Raw genomic sequence first — 17,408 nt, 5'->3', positions numbered from 1 at the left:
TGTACAGCTACAGTGTATACTCATATACATAAAATAAATAAATAAATTTTTAAAAAAATCTTTAAAGTAAATAATACTAAAGTAAAACCTGCCACTTGAAAGCTACACAAGGCTTTTATGGTGTGGACATCCAGGTATGGCTGGATAGTTTTATGATATGTTACTCCTGGTGCTAGGAAACCTGTGTTTCCATGTCTCTAGGGACAGGAGGCATTATTTCTATATTGTGCATTAGAGTGGTGCCTCAGAGGTACATAGAAAATAGTGACTTACAACAGAACTGTCCTTGGAATGTCACATGGTTCCTACTCTTGAGCCAACCCACCCAGGCATTTGACATCTCATTCTCTTTCATCCCCAACAGTCACTTGGCAAAGCCTGAGTCATTTCCATAGCCAGAACCCAGGAAAGAAAGTCCCCAGGCTGGATGGCCCCCAAAGCCTTGCAAGCTCATCGCTATACCTGAGATATTCCTGTAAGTCGAGTTTGTCCGTTTTGGTGACCACCAGGGCGATGTCCCTGCAGAAACCACGCTGGTAGGCTTTGATGCTCTCGCTCAGAAGGTCTTCATGGGCCTTTCCTCCAGAAACTCGTTCTATGTCGCTGATCACCCAGATCACAGAACACTTATCAATGGTCTGCAGGATGCAGGACATGCCCACAGCATGGGTCAGAATGTGGCTGGCATCTCAGTTATAAAGACTGCGGTTCAGGGATGGATCTTTCACTTTTCCTCCCCCACTCCTGCCCCTCACTCAGCTCCCACTCCACTCTCGGCAGCAGCCAACAAAGTGACTCATGGACCCTCATGTGCACCAGTCACACATTTAGCTTGCTCTTCATTTGTCTCTCAAGGCTCTTTGCTGGATTACCACAGATGAGCAGACCACCTCTCCTGGACATCCTATGCAGATCAACTCCTCACTACAGCTCCTCTCTGACTGCTTAGGGCAGCTCTGTTACCTAGAGGGAAGGGCTCCCTGGGCCTTGCACCTTAAAGTCCACAGAATCTCAATCTCTTGACCTACCAGGACTCCTGGCTTCTTGCATAATGACTGACAGAGTTCTTCATACGACTCAGCCCTCTAGGCCCAGGCCCATCAGTCATGTAGGTCACCTCAGTTACCCTCTAGAAGAGGGTTCTTCAAAACTATCTTCGTCTACCTAGCAAGAAGCTAGATAACCTATGATTCATGTTTCAAAGGCCATTGAACATGACTTTGATAGCATAGCATTAGCACCTCTTTATTAAATAATCATCTTCTGTGTGACAATTATGCATGGCCCTGTGACATGCTTCTTGATGTATTGTCTGTCTTGCCTCTAAATTCAGGAAATGCTGATCTGACTCAAAAGACAAGTTGGTTTTTGGTTTTTCAACACAGTACATTGTACATAAAGGTGTGGCTGATGTGTCACTTGAAAATACTCTCATCATTCTGATTCAGACCAATTATGTTGACTAGTGAAGACCCTATACCCCAGGGGATACTTGGAAACATCTGAAGACATTTTTTAAGAATAGTTAGTTGTACATACATGTGTGTGTGTACCTGCATGTGAATACATGCATGAATGCATGTGTGTGTGCATGTGTATGTGTGTGTGTGTCTGTGTCTGTGTGTGACGTATGTATGGGTACCTACAAAGTCAAGAAGAGAATGTCCAGAGCTCTGGAGCTGGACTTGTAGACAGCTGTGAGCCCAGTACCATAGATGCTGACAATTGGACTCAGGTCCTTTTCAGGAGCAACAGCAAGTGCTAAACAGCTTATAATGTCCTTCCTATAACAAAGAATTATCTGGCCTCAAATGTTACAAAGCTGAAGGACCTTTAACTAATGGCAGTGAGTTTGATATTTCCCAAGGCTAAATAGCTGATGAGTGGCAGAACTTGTGCTTAGGCCAATTTCTTAACTTGCCTTCTGTGGCCCCTGTGCACTGTCCCTCACTGCTCCAAGACATTCCTCCATCAGCTGCCTTTGTGAAAAGGTAGAACTGAGTATCTTCCCTTTACTCAGAGTCTAGATCACGGCAAATGCCTTTGAAAGGGTCCAGTGTGCTTGATTTTAAACATAGAAAGGCTTTGGCTGCATCAGGAGGGGAAGATCTGATGACATCATTTGCTTGTGCCTCCCCACTTCTCGCTGATCCCAAACCTTTTGTTCCATAGATTGTGGTTTAAAGAATATTTCCCATGAGTTAGGCAAAACCGTCTAAAGAGAAGAAGCCAGGCTCTGAGAAGTAAAGGAGACACCCAGAGCTACACATGCTTGGACTCTCTGACCCTCGTCTATTTGGAATGGACCAACATTTAGACAACCACATAAAAGTGCGTGTAACCCCCGACCTCTGTTCCCAAGTTAGAGTCAACTTAGAGACACTTGAGACTCTTCATTGTCCATGGTGGATAATGTCTGTTCTTTGGTATGGAAGATTGTTGGCCATCAGTCTGGGAGCTGCTTGAGAACAGGCCTCTTTGACCCTTATCCCTCCATGCCTAAGCAAGCTACAGATGCTCAATGAACATGCAGTAAGAGGGGAAATGATATCAGTCCTAAAAAGTTACTGTGCTTAAATGTCAGGCCCCATACTAAGGCCCTGACTACCAGGATCTTGTTGTAGTTCTAATTGTAGAAATCACAGGAAAAAATTTCTTACAAAAAAAAAAAGTCAACCAGACCTCAGAGGAGGGATGAGGTGGCAGTCTGCCAAACCCACCCTCATCCCTCCCAAAGATGACAATGAGCATCCAAAGGTTAGGTAACAATGCCCAAGTCTTGCAACAACATCTAGGTGACAGAGCCATCTAAATTTATTGACATCTTTTTAGGCACAACAGAGTTGGTGGCAAGGAGCCTTGTCCTTACAGACTGTGTTCTTCCTCTGAAAAGTGTGCCTTCAGTTACTTCCAATGAGAGGCTGTCAAAAAAAACCCTCAGGAATGCAAGGGAGCAAGGCCAGGCAAAGCACCCTGGGAACCAGCTTGTCCCTGTAGCCAACCTCCTTGGAGCATGATCCAGGCCAGATTCTCCGGCTTTGTTAAGCTGCCCAGCACATCCACACTAGCCGTAGCCTTGTTCCACCCAGGGGGAGAAGCAGCCCCTCTCCAGCTGTCACTCTGCTTGGCCTGAATCTAGCTGGGGTTGGGGTGAAGAAGACCTGAGAGAAACTGAAGTTCGCATGGCCACTGACCAGGGCAAAGGACATGGATGGCCTAAAGAGGAGAAAAGTGGGTAGGGGCAGGGGCAGGGGCAGATAGAACCATGTGTATCAGTTAAGAAACCTGATTATTAGTGAATCTCTGTCACTTGCTAGCCTTGGACAAGTGACTTTCCTTCTCTGAACATTCACTGTTTCAGCTGTCAGGTCGGTTTCTCCCTTAGTGGGAATGACTACATAGGCAGAGTTGCAAGAGTTCTTTATAATAGTTGCTATGCTACTAGCAATCAAAGATGACACTGGTCATCCATCCCATCCCCATCCAGCTGGGGTCCTGTGTTCCCACCACACCTGTCCTTTCTTCCCAGAGTGGCCTAGTCCTTCTCTTCCTTCCCATTTCTCAGGAGCAGCAGGAGGAAGGCGGACAGCTCCAGGCTTCCCTTCGGCTCTTCCCTCCTGCACACATCCCATGACCTTCCCTCTGGCTCCAAGGAACATCATCCTTCCCCATCTCGCCAGTACAGATGCAGAGCCCTGGCTATTCAGTGACTAACTTCTATGCCTGGCACCCTGGCCTTGGCTATAGTTTGAATGGGAAATGCTCCGCTCAGGCTTGGGTGTGAACACTTGGTTTCCAGCTGTTGGTGATGTTGGGGAAACTATGGGACCTTTCTGACAGTCCAGTCCCACTTTCTAGTCTCATTAGTATCCCCCTGCCTCTGTGTGCGTGATGTCTCTGTGTGTGTGTTTGTCTCTCATGTGTGTCTCTCTGTCTGTCTCTATCTGTCTGTCTGTCTCTGTCTCTCTCTCTCTTATCTCTCTTTCCCATGTGAGAATGAAGTATGATCACCATGCTTGCTGACTGCTAGGCAGGCCCCAAGCTCCCAAAACCATATTTTTTCCATCATGGTGGACTGTATCCCCTCTGGAACTGTAAGCCAAAACAAATCCTTCCTCCCCTAAATTGCTTTCTGTCAGGACATTCTACGCCAGCATCAGAAAACTTGTTAATGCAGCCTCTTTGGTGCTCACAGCCACTGTATCCCTTTCCTCTGTTTCTCTTTGGTCTCTGGCTGTTCTTCCACACATCGTATAAGCTGGTCCCAGCTACACAACCTCCCTCTGCCAGTTCCTCTTCCCCAGTTTCTGTGGGCATCAGTGTACATCACCTGCCCTGTTCAACACCGGAACACAGAACATGAAAAAGTTAAATGTCATCAAGCTCACAAATCCCAACTTGCTTCTTTGAAGGGGTGGAGGAGTAGAGGGATGAGGGATGAGCCCCGTGAAGAATTACCTTTCTCCACATCTCATCCTTCTTGCTGTTGAAGTCACCTGTGCCTGGAATGTCTACCAGGACAACCCCTTCGGGGATCAGTGCAGATTTGGGAAGAATCACCTCCACATATTTAATCAAGGGCCAGATTTGTGTCTCTGTTGATTCTCCATCCCAATCTCTCCTCTGAGTCCGGATGTAGGGGTCCAGCTTGACAGATAGCTCTGCTGCCTGCAGAAGAAGGACAGGTTCCACATAACAATCATTCTGGGGGCTCTTTATCCTGGGCTGGCTGTGTTGCAGAGTCCTGGAAGAAATGCTGAGATGGTGGGAAGTCCTTAGACAGTAGACATCAGGAAGCCTGGCGTGGTCTCTGCAAGGACGTGGACGTTGAGAGCCTAGAAAGGCTCTGGAGACCTGCAAGTTCAAGCTCCTTAACATAGTCGAGGCTGGAGGGGTGGCTGAGTGGATAAGCGTACTTGCTGCTCAATCACAAGGCCCAGAGTTCAGATCCAGCACTCATACTGGGCAGCTCACAGCTGCCTATAACTCCTGCTCAAAGGAATCCCTCCTCCAGACCCCATGGGTGTGCACAGCCACACATATGCACTCTCACACAAAAAAGTAAATATCACACGTGCACACACACACACACATTAATAAATATTTAGAACTCAGTGGGGCTAGAAGTGTAGCTCAACTGATAGAGTGCTTACCTAGCATGCATAAAGCACTGGGTTTGGTTGCAGTAGTGCATAAACTGGGACCTGTTTGTAATCCTACCACTCAGGAGGTGGAGAAAGAAGAATCCGGGGTTCAAGACCATCTTTGGTTACACAGTGAGTTCAAGACAGCTTGGAATATTAGAAATCTCCCTAGCTTTCAGATGGTGCAGCCCAACTCAGCATGGAAGAGGGCTCCAGAAAAGTTACAGGATACTAAATTTATCTCCTAAATCCCCTTTGCTTCTAAAATTAATGCGATTTTCTAAATTTTGCCTAGAGCATATTTTTTCCACATGGCAAGAGGCAACTGTGAAAAATTTAATTACTGGAAATCTCATGGGTAATTATAGAAAGTCAATCATGACATAATATTTTCCAAATTAAAAATTGATTAGAAAATCGATCTTTTAAAAGGGTTTTTTTTTTTTTTTTTTTTTTTTTTTAAACTTTCAGGGCTGGAGAGATGGCTCAGCCGTTAAGAGTACTGACTGCTCTTCCAGAGGTCTTGAGTTCAATTCCTAGCAACCACATGGTGGCTCACAACCATCTGTAATGGGATCCGATGCTCTCTTCTGGTGTGTCTGAAGACAGGGACAGTGTGCTCATATAAATAAATGATTCTTTAAAAACTTTCATATATGTATATGTAGGCTTTTCCAGAACATTTCAACAGTAAGTGGGAGAGGGGGTAGTTCCCATCCTCCTGTGCCTGCTTAAACACACTGGGAACAATGACCCATTCATGCCAGCAGTAATGGTATCATACGCTTCTTGTCTGGGACACTTCAGAGAGCAGAAAGGCTGGAACATATGGTGGTCACTGTCGATCAATGTCTGCAGAATGTCCCATAAAAGAAAGCAAGAAAGAATGAAGTTTCTTTTTAAAAGATTGCTTAAAATTGTGTGTATGTGTATGTACAAGTATGCACACATACATATGCACATGTGTACACACGTGTAAGTTCACATGTATGCATGCCACAGGGCACATGTAGAAGTCAGAGGACAACTTAAAGGAGTCAGTTCCTTCTTCCACTTGAATCCCATGAGTGGATTCAAGTGTTATACTTAAGATGTCTAAAAGAGAAAATGAGATCTTGACACTACCTCCTCTCCCTTCAGAGTGTGGGTTTTTACAGATATTCTGTCTTAACATAGATTCTGAATTTCAGCTTAATAAAGTGTGCCAATTCTAAAAGTAGGATGAGTATCCCAGTCTTCATTCGAAGCAGCCTGGGTGTCCATCTGTTGGAGAGCTAAAGGGACGAGGATGATCTAAGTCACTCAGGACAAGTCGGGCTCCTGACTTGTCTAGAGCAGCTAAGAAGAGCCATTCAGCACGGTTCTGAACAATGACATCCACACACAAATTTGTCAAGGGTGTTTCTGGGAATGTTTTCATTTCCTGAAATGGGAGATACGTTTAGTGGCAACATTCATCTACTTCTTTCCATGAGACTAGTTGCAATGTCTGGCACTTCGGCAGCAACCCTATGACTAAGAGGCAACAAGCACCATGTGGCGCCAAGGACACCACAGAGATGTTGAATTTCACATGGCTGAGTCACAAAATCAATCTAAGATTCTGCTGTCTCCAAATGTCTTTTATGAGGAAACGAGTATATTTCATTTGCTTAAGCCTTTATATATGTATTATATTATATAATATAATGGATAATATATAATGAAGTAATATATAATGGATATGTACAATGTAATAAATATACATATGTTCATTTTCAGCAAAAGCCATCCCAAATTCATTCCCAACCGGCTTTAGCCTTTTTAAGCATAAAATCTACATTTGGAAATCAAAGGTCACCATCTGTAGACATAAACAATGAAAGATACCTTGGATGGTGGATAATGGTAGATTTGGGTACCAGCTTATTTCCAATAAAAAAATATTACTCACTGTAACTTGGACAATTCCCATGGGTGGATTCAAGTGTTATACTTAAGAGGTCTAAAAGAGGAAAATAAATCTTGACGCTACCTCCTCTGCCTTCAGAGTGATGGTTCTCGTGGTGGGAATTCTCACTCTGGGCTTCATCCTTAGCAAATCCTCGTAGTGCCTCCTTTCCGCCCCATGGCCATAGAGCACCTGTAGCTTCCGGGCAGCTTCTTCCACTGCATCGTCCCTGTCCCACGTGTCCACCTCTTCTTCCCCAGACTGCTCTGCTCTGTGCAGTAGTTTAGTCAAGTCCTTCAGTTCTGCCTTCCACTCCTGCCAAGGCAGAGCAGGGCCACATTGCTCATGACGGAGTGATAGACAGAGGGAATGGTAACAAGAGAGAGTGGAGCACAGGGCCCCAAGCAGGGTCAGAGGTTTCAAGCAGAAACCTAAACCAGCTACCCCAAATCACTCGTCTTGTAAACGAGTGTCCTGGTTGGCTTCGTCAACAGCCTGGAGTCACCCGAGACAAGGAACTTCATCTGAGGAACTGTCGATTTGTGGTCTGTGAGGGACTGTCTTGATTTTCTGAACTGATGAATGAGGGTTAAGCTTACTGTGCATGATGTCATTTTGGGGCAAGCAATCCTGAGCTACATAAAAATCAAGTTGAGGATGAGCCTGTGAGCTAGCCAGGAAGCGAGCCAGCAGGCAGCAGTCCCCCATGGTTTCTGCCTTGGAGTTCCTGCTCTGACTTCCCTCAGTGACAGACTGTGACCTGGAAGTGCAAGGAAATAAACACTTTCTGCCCCTCAGCCAGTCTTTGTCACAGCAACAGAAAAGAAACTAGAGTAAGGGGAAAGCAGAGGCTTAAAGAGAGGAACAGCTGGCCCAAGGGACCACTAGGACCAAAGCCAGAGCCCCATCTCACTCTACCAAATATTCTCACATCATTGTGTTTCATTAGATAAACATGCTATAGTTATTTGTGCATATGTGTACATGTGTGCCCCATGTGTGTTAAGGCAGGGGCTGATATCAGATGTTTTCCTGGATCACGTCTCCACATTTATTGATTGATTGACTGAGACAGGGTCTCTCACTGAAGCTCACCAATTCAGCTAGGCTGGCCTGTCAGTATCTCTGTCTCCCCCATGCTAGGTTACAGACCCACATGGCTTTTTTTTTTACCCTCCATGGATGCTGGAGCTTCAAACTTTAAGCCTCATGCTTGCACAGCACGTACTTTGCCAACGGAGCCATCTCCCCAACCCCTTACAATGAATGTGGTTGCAATTTACGGTGGCTTAAAGAGGAAAACTTCAGGGAAGAAAGGAAAAGAGGGAAGAGCAAGAGAAAGGAGAAGACGGAAAAGGCAAGAAGGAAGAGCAGGAGAGAGGGCCAGCATACCTGATCGGACAGAAGGTGGATTTTGGCCTCATACTGCTCACAGCAGCCAGAGCTCACTTGTACGATGCATGATGTGCACACACTTTCTCCAGACACTGGCAGAAACATCGCTTGCTGGATTAGGGCATTGATCAGAGAGCTCTTGCCAGCTCCAGTGATTCCCAAGAACCCCACATAAACCGGCTCCAGTGGGGATTTTTCAATCAAGGCAAGAAGCCGGTTTCTGCATCCATTCCAAATATATACATTAAGTATGAAACAGAGCACACCAGAACAGAATGCAAAGAAACAAAGCTCCAGTCCTGGGCAACTTGCTGTATGTACCCTTTCTTTATCTGAACAAGGAGGAATATTACTCCCTGTATACTACACAGAGCTGGGCTGGGGAGCAAATGGAACTAGGTTAAAAATGCTTGGTAAAAGGCTGACGAGATGGCTAAGTGGGTAAGAGCACTGACTGCTCTTCCAAAGGTCCTGAGTTCGGATCCCAGCAACCACATGGTGGTTCACAACCACCCGTAATGAGATTGGACGCCCTCTTCTGGTGCGTCTGAAGGCAGCTACAGTGAATTACGGTGGAGTGAGTGGGGCCAGCAGAGGTCCTGAGTTCAATTCCCAGCAGCCACACACATGGTAGCTCACGGCCATCTGTACAGATGTACTCATACACATAAATCTTTTAAAAATGCTTGGGAAAGATAGTTCTCTATAAACGTTGTACTGTTCACAGAGACATGTTTCTGTTCCATGGAAGCTGCATATTCTTGTCTCTAACAAAGCTCGTGCAGAAGACTGAGGAGCATTCAGAGTGCCGTGAGCAAGGTCAACAACATCCTTGACTTTCCCAGGGGCTTCCGGACCAGTTCTGCACGAACAGTTCATGAACTCAGTAATACATGGTTTGGCTGGGTTTGGAGCCTTTCCACTTATCCACAGTGTGACTTGGCTCTATGACTTGGCTTCCCTGAGCATCAGTTTCAGTATAAATGAGACAATCACATTAGCTCCTACTTTATAGGGGTATTAAGAGGATGAAATGAAACTGTGGGTTTGTAAAGTGCACAATAGAGAAGCTGTCAACAGTGACCACACAACAAATGGCCACTATCAATGTTTTAACGATTTCCCCCCTATGCGTTCTATGCTACTTCTAATTAAAAGCACTTTTTCTGTTTTTCTTGAGGGAGGAGGGTAGCATCAGATTGGAGGGTGCAGATTCCAGACTCACATGAGATACTTGAGTCTGCTGGGAACGCTGTCATCCAGGAAGATGGACTGAATCAACTTCTGATAAGTGTTGCTCAAAATCCTCCTGGTCCGACACTCCAGTTTTTCATCTGGAATCAACAGAAATGGATTATCTGGGACATACCTGGCAGAGTAAATGTACCAAGTTTCCAAAGGAAGCTACTGAATACCACATGGAAGGAGGGAAAGCTCAGTGAAATGAGAAGCCGATTAAGCCAGAGAGCAAGCTGTCCACCACCAGAGATAGGCATTCCTTGTGTCAGTTCTGACCACCTCTACAGACCAGCGCGCTCTGCCTCCTTACCACAGAACTTACTTAAGTGTCGCCATGGACTTTAGCCCTTCTAGATCATTCTCTGCTGTAGATGCCGTAAGATCGCCCACCAAGACACCTAGCTAACCATCTGTAGTCTGTCTTCTCATTAGGGAAGAGGCTGTCTTGATAACACCCCTTCTCAGAGCAGCCTGGAGATGAACGGCCAAATTACAGAACTCTGTAGAGACTACGGAGCAAGTACATGCAGAGATGTCTCCTGGCCTTCAGAACTGAACATCTTTCCCTCTGAGCAGCTGCAGATGTTTGTAACAGATAGAGTCCTGCTGTCCCACCAGCCACAGCAGTATATCCCAACACTCACATTCCTTGAGAGCACTTTGCTCTGCAGAGGGGAATGCCTGGAATTGCCAGTCTCGATGGGACCTGCGTCTTTTTTTCACAGGTTCTTTAAACAGATCACAGTCAACTAGGGATAAACAGAGAATATACAGAATTACAGGTTGATGGTGGGCAGAGGATATTTGCCTCAGCTCTGCCGATGCACACAATCAAAATGCCTCAGGGCACTCCAGTCATCTCTACCTGCCTGTCAGCATGTTTAAAAAGCAGCTCTGAGGGGTTGTCCCAATTTAGGACCTAATTCTCGGGCCCTTGTACTGGTTGCACTTTATATCAGCAACTTTTGTACTATCTGTGCAAGGCATACAGTCTCATTGTATCTGTGGTCAGGAAGCAAGGAGTAATGTATGCCAGGGCACAGCTCGTTTTTGTCATCTTATTCAGGACCCCAGCCTAGGAAATGATGCCACCCACATTCAGGGTGAGACTTCCCACCCCAATTTACCCCAATGCAGAAACTCCCTCATAGACGTGCTCATAGGCTGGTCTCCTAGGTGATTCTGGGTCTTGTCTAGTTGAGAATCAATATTAACCACCACACATCTGGTTTCAACATTACTCTCCAGGTGCAAACTTCTATTTGCATGTTCTCAGAAACCAATGCAGCGGGATACTGTCCACCAAATGTAAGTTTTAGGAGATCCACTAACTGAGGAGGGGAAATCTCAAAGCAGGGTCTGTGGGGAAACAGACAGGCCTTGCAGATGAGGAAAAACCTCCACCAGAAACAGAATAAAGGCAGAAGCAAGCCTGTAACCAGGGCAAATGCTGCTAAAGCTCAGTCCTTCTCTGAAACGGAAAGGGTGGTAAACAGGAACACTGAAATAGTTTAGAGATTCCCCCTCCAGTGGATGCCTTTCAGCGGGGCCTGGTGATGCATCACTATACCCCTAGCTACTCAAGAGGGTGAGGCAGGGAGGCTGTGATTTCTAAACCAGCCCGAGATACTCAGTAAGAGCTTATCTCAAAATAAAAGGTTCAAATAGACATTGGGGAGATGGCTCAGTCAGTAAAATGCTTGTGACAGGATGAGGACCAGCGTTCAATCGCCAGCACTTATATAAAAATTATGCTGGGCTAGCTTTAATCCCAGCACTGTGGAGACAGAAATAGACAGATCTCTGGAGCTTCCTGGCCAGCCAGTCTGTCAAAATTGGTAAGCTCCAGATTAATGAGAGACTCTATCTCAAAAAATAAGGTGGACTGTAATCACAGTACATTATAGGCACCTATGAAACTGACCAAAACAATGTTCTAAAGTACAAAGCGGTAATGTTGTCACAGGCCTATGAGGATGCTGGACTAAAATCTGTCAAATTGTGCAAACAGACAAATTGTATACTATGTGGATTATTTATCAATTAGGGTTTATTAAATCTTAAAAATAAAAAGAAGGTGGACTGCAACTGTTCGTCTAGTTCCATATGTATATGGCCACATATGCACATCTACATACATGCGTGTGTGCACACATACAAACACACACACATGAACACATGCAAATGCACACATCATGTATGCATACACAAGGTGAGAATAAAAGAATGGGGGGTATAGCTCAGTGGTAGAGTATTTAACTAGCATGCATGAGGTCCTGGGCTCAATCTCTAATACCACAAAAATATTAGTAAAGATTGCAGGAGCCAGAGGGGTCAAAGATACAAGAAAACTAACTTGGACTCAAAGGTGCTCACAGAGGCTGAACCACCAACCAGGGAGCCTGCGTGGGGCTGACCTGGGCCCTCTATGTTACAGTAGTGTAGCTTGATCTTCCTATGGGACTCCTAACAGTGGAGCAGGGCCTGTCTCTCTGTTGCCTGCCCTTCCTTCTTCCTACTGGGTTGCCTCACCTATCATTAACAGGAGAGGAGATGCCTAGTCTTACTGCAAGTTGATATGCCATGGCTGGCTGATATCCATGAGAGACCTGCCCCTTCCAATAGAGGAGCAGAGGAGGAATGGATGGGGTGAGGGTTAGGGGGAGAGGGAAGAGGGCTTAGGAGGAGAAACTGCCTGTGGTAGGATGCAGATGGATGGGTGGGTGGGTGGGTGGATGGATAGATTAGATTAGATTAGATTAGATAGGGTGCTTTTTGGAGATTAAATTGGGGAAACCATTCCTGCCCCATGCTTCTTCACCAACAGACATTAGCAGTTACTTCCTTAAGCAGGGGAGAAAAAAAATCAAAATCGGGGCAGTAGATCTTTGAAGTGTGCAGCAGTCATTGGCTTCCATGATGATATGATTACAAGATGAAAGGCTGATCGGAGCCGTAAACTCAGGGGAAGCTGTGCTTTAGATTTATAAATACGCCTTATTGGTGGGTGCTGCCTGGGAAGAAGGAGGTAATGGCCTGGTTTCTGGGGCGAAAGTGCTGGAAATTATCCTAACCCAGTGCTCGCTTGCTGTTTACCAGGGGAAAAGCCTTGGATTGAACTGGATCAGCCAGTCCCAAGAGGTGCTACTCCACCGAGCTCATGTAAAGAGGGTATAAGGTCCCAAAGCTTAGTGTGGCCTAAGAAGGTCACATTCCTTGATGAATTAATGAGGCATTTCAGTGGGAACCCAGGATGGCAGCCTACATTACTGGGCTCCAGATGTAGGTCTCTCACACATCATGTACACAAACACACACACACACACACACACACACACACACACACACACACACACACACACACATACACCCTGCTCCTGCCACCTCTTCAGTCTTGCTTCTTCTAGCACAGACTCTGCTGATGCCTTCTGGAGCCAGCTCACACACCATAGAAGATTGTAGTGTGGAGCCACAGACGTGCCAAAGCATGAATGGCTGACACCTCATGCTTCTGCTGTCACAGATGAAAAAGCTTGTTCACCAGATCTTTCCAACCCAGAAAATGATTGATCTCAACTGGAGGAATCCATCCTGGCTCAACTTCAGAACTTAATTAGAACTAAAGATGAAGTGTTTGCCCACTCTGTGGCTTCAGCTAGAGAGGAAGAGGCAGAGAAGAAAAGAGTATGCTACTGGAAGGCCTGGGCCAGCTGCATGCCAAACACTGAAGACCCTGTTACAGGAAACAGCTCAAAATGCCAGGATGCATGCACAGTCAGTCTGTGAAATAGCATAAATGGGTGTCTACTTTGTAACTCAGGGACTCTTGTGTGAACAACATTCACACATTCTCTCAGCCATATGCATAAAACAAGGAACAAGCCCATCTATCCAGAGCTCTTACTTCAACTTTGTATTAGTCAGCAATTAATCTGATGTGAGCAGGAGCTTGGGGTAAGAATTTAGATAAAAGAACAGGTTTATAATTCTTTGTTGTTGTTGTTGTTGTAAGATTTATTTACTGCTATATGTAAGTACACTGTAGCTGTCTTCAGACCAGAAGAGGGTGTCAGATCTCATTATGGTTAGCTGTGAACAACCATGTGGTTGCTGGGATTTGAACTCAGGACCTTCGGAAGAGCAGTAAGTGCTCTTACCCACTGAGCCATCTCACTAGCCCCGAGGTTTACAATTCTTTTCTTGGTTCCCAAAATGAAAGACCACTTGGAAAGGATAAAATATTACATCTTGGATTTATACCATGAATGGGTATTATTAAACAGTAGCTGGAATGAACTGGCCTGAACTTGGACCATAGTTCTTATTATCAAGAGGGGTGGATAGAAGAAGCAGGAGGTGTCACTTTTGAAAACTGATTCCCCAGCAGACGCAGCTCTATGGTCAATTTGGACTATTGCTAAAGCAAAGGGTCCCCTCCGTAGTTCTGAGCTCAGCCCCAGGGACCTGGAAGTTGTAGCTCCTTTTGTGTATGCAGGCAGGCTTCAGGTGATGGATGCTACCCACATAGACCTGGAAGTGTTGATTTCATTTCCCCTAAGGTAGTTGTTTCCATAGTGATGAGAAACATTTTCCTCCTCACTTCTGGAAACAAGGATGATTTGATACACCCCTATTCCTGTACCTGGGAGCTTTCTCAAAGAGGCACTTGTTGTGGCCCAAGAGACCTCCCACCAGGCCACTGAGGGAGGAGCATTGCCTGCACTGGCACTGATACCAAAGGGACTCATCCTTCAATGAGACACTTCATAGGCCTGTCTCTCCCCTTCTAAGAAAAGGCACCTGCTACTATTCCAAGGGCCTCACCTCATCTCCTTAGATTTCATAGAGTCCAAACCCATGCTCTAGAAATTTTATTTTTAAGATAGAAACCCTCCCATACATAATTAATAGTTGAATAGGCCACTTCATTATAAATAGACTGCCTTGTTGTTTTTAAAGATTGGCATCCAGGTCTTACTAACTTGTAAGAACTAAAAGAGCCAGGGGTGACAGCTGTGGATGGAGTCTCAGCCTTCTCCCAGACCACAGTAGCCAGGTCCTACTTAAGGTCATTTCAGGGGTGTTACCTGAGTGTGGTATCACACCCACCAAAGCCTCCGATGCTTCCATTTCTGGTTACCTCAGTTGCTCCTTTAGCCAGCTTAGGAAAACCAGCCTGAAAAAATAAAGAACAAAGAAGAGACATGTATACATTTAAAGTACAAAAAGCAGCCAGGAGGAGTATCAATCTCAATATTTGAAAGACTGAAGCAAGGGAATCTCAAGTTGGAGGCCAGCCTGGGCTACACAGCAGGACCCAGTGTCTCATTCAAATACAAACGTCCTAAAGAGAGAATACATAAATATGCTTGTGTTCTGTATCTGCCACTAGATCGCAATGTTCCAAAGATCAGGGAACAGGTCTTGCTTCTCATTGAAACCTGCACAATGCATCACTACATGTGACAAAGGTCAATATGTGACCATTGGGTCTCCACACACATGTATCTAGTAAGGTTTACTTTGAACTTTCCTGAGATCTTTAACTCATTCTGAAATGAGAATAGGTCTCTGGTGACCTGAGCTGTGGATGTCAAGTTCTACATATTGGTCATTGTGGGCAAGATCAGTACCCTAGTCAGGTGAACGTGAACCTGTGCCAGTGACATGTATTTCCAGCAAGTGTCAGCTGGGATGTCTACATGCCATTTCTCAGGGCTGGAGTTTTGCTGCTGGATCATGAGCAGGAAAGGATAGACACAGTAATTTAGTCTATGGACCTTCCTCACTGCACGTCATCAGGAAGGCACCTTCCTGGGGGTTGGTTGTAGGCAGCCCTGATGCATGGGGCATCTGCAAGGGGGACAGTAGTAAGCAAGTATCCAAAGGAAGTGTAGAAGCTGACCTGTGTCCAGGTCACTGGTAGACAAGGCAGGGCTTGGCTATGAAGAAGGTCCAGGGTGCTATGGAGACTCAGACTAGAAGACACTACACAGAGCAGATACACTGCCTAGGAACCTCTTTCTCTACCCACATAGATAATAGTATGGGGAACACAGGAGGGTTACCCAGAGTCCATAGCCATTACTTCTGTGGGGAGCACTCAGCTGTACACTTCAAAAGCAGAGCCACCAGCCCTTCTGAAATATGCAAAACCCTCCTGATGGGTCAACCTGCACTAGTCTCATAGGCCTTAGTGAGACTGACTCTCTGAATAAGGTAGACTGTGCCTTATTTACACATGACCCCCAAACTAAAACCACAGCTCATCAGTTGAAATAATCTATTCTTAGTTCAGCTTGCAGATCTGACCTGACTAAATGGTTTTTGTGCTTGGTTCATACTGGTTCAATATGGTGGGATGCTGATTGTGTGCAAGGTCAGAAGCACTTTGGCTTTCTAGTCCATCTCTTGCAGTCCACTCTCAGGCCACCCACATCCTCCCTGGTTCTCCAGGGAAGGGAGTTCTAGTGAGTTTCCACAAACCTAGCACATTGGGAAGCCCTGCCCCTTTTCTTCCCTGTAAACTACAACTCTTTATTCAAGATTTTGTTCTCGGAATTTTTTCTTCAACACGGTTCCTGAATTGCTAGTCATTCCTTTCTCAGGCTCCTACTGTTCTGTGAATGGTCTGGCTATGATGATCTTTCTTTTCTCTCTCTCCTTCCCTCCCTCCTCCTCTTTCTTCTTTCCACAGCATATTTCTATGCATCTTCAGCCCAGATTGGCCTCCAACTCGTGACTCTCTTGCCTCACCCTCTGGAATGTCTGTAGCACTATGCCCAGCGCACTAACCACGGTTTATTTATGTTTCCTCCTCCTTGTTGAACTGGGAGTTCTTCAAGGTTTTCTGATCCTGGAGAAGTCTGGGAAATGGTACCTATGTGTATGACCATAAACCTTAAGGCATCCGCAAATGCCAAGATTCTAGGTTCTTATTTGAAGTGCTTAGCAGACATGCTGGGAGGGGAAGTGCTCAGAGTCACATTTCACGAGAGACATGGTGACCTCTGACTTGAAATACTTGGGGCTGGAGAGATGGCTCAGCAGTTAAGAGCACTGGGTATTCTTGCAGAGAGTCCAGGCTCAATTCCCACATAGTGGCTCATGACTCCTATCCATAACTCTGGTCCAACGGGATCCAATGCCCTCTTCGGCCCTTTGTGCATAACAGTCACACACACAGTGCACAGGAATATGCACAGGCAAAACACCAATAAAAAATAAATATCAATATATATCAATATATATCTCTCTATATATAAATATAGATCACCATTACAAAAACTAAACCACACGTGGCCCGCTCTACAGTGAAGCCTGTCAGTGACTTCAGGTATAAAATGAGGAAGCCCCAGAGAACTTTGCTATTTTCTATAGAACATTGGCTTGGTGAGCCGTCATCACAGAGAACATTAGCTAGCTGTCATGTTCCCACTGTGGACACTGGAGACCAAAGAAAATGTATGTTCCCACTGTTGGACAAAAATCTGTAGTTTGCCAGGACAGTCTGTGTTCTAGAACTCAAATTCCAGGGGCAGAAGGAATAATGAGTCCAAACAAAACCCAAAGAACAAATTGACCATTGAGCAAAAGCACAATTGCTTTACTGACCTTGGGCTACAGGAACATTTCTCAGACTCTTGGATTTGAAGATGCCTTGTGTCATCTTGAGACTAAGGCCCTTTGGCTTCGGGGGG

General features: G+C 45.5%; 1 protein-coding gene across 4 annotated transcripts in view; it reads right to left on the bottom strand.

Moving 5' to 3' along the window:
* Nuggc (nuclear GTPase, germinal center associated) overlaps positions 1-17,408 on the bottom strand; it is a 46,842-nt gene that overhangs the window by 26,543 nt on the left and 2,891 nt on the right. For all 4 annotated transcript variants that reach the window (XM_031361374.1, XM_031361372.1, XM_031361373.1 and 1 more), the window contains exons 2-8: positions 14,796-14,884; positions 10,353-10,457; positions 9,695-9,803; positions 8,467-8,689; positions 7,159-7,389; positions 4,459-4,668; positions 463-638 (exon numbers count right to left, since the gene is read on the bottom strand). In XM_031361374.1, the coding sequence (XP_031217234.1) occupies positions 463-638; positions 4,459-4,668; positions 7,159-7,389; positions 8,467-8,689; positions 9,695-9,803; positions 10,353-10,457; positions 14,796-14,838 (1,097 nt within the window). In that variant the 5' untranslated portion in view covers positions 14,839-14,884. The remainder of the gene's footprint in view (positions 1-462; positions 639-4,458; positions 4,669-7,158; positions 7,390-8,466; positions 8,690-9,694; positions 9,804-10,352; positions 10,458-14,795; positions 14,885-17,408) is intronic.

Source organism: Mastomys coucha, unplaced genomic scaffold (assembly GCF_008632895.1).
Source record: "Mastomys coucha isolate ucsf_1 unplaced genomic scaffold, UCSF_Mcou_1 pScaffold9, whole genome shotgun sequence".
NCBI classification, from domain to species: Eukaryota; Metazoa; Chordata; class Mammalia; order Rodentia; family Muridae; genus Mastomys; species Mastomys coucha.
Note: the sequence above shows the minus strand (reverse complement) of the source record. Positions and strands in the feature narration are given on the sequence as shown.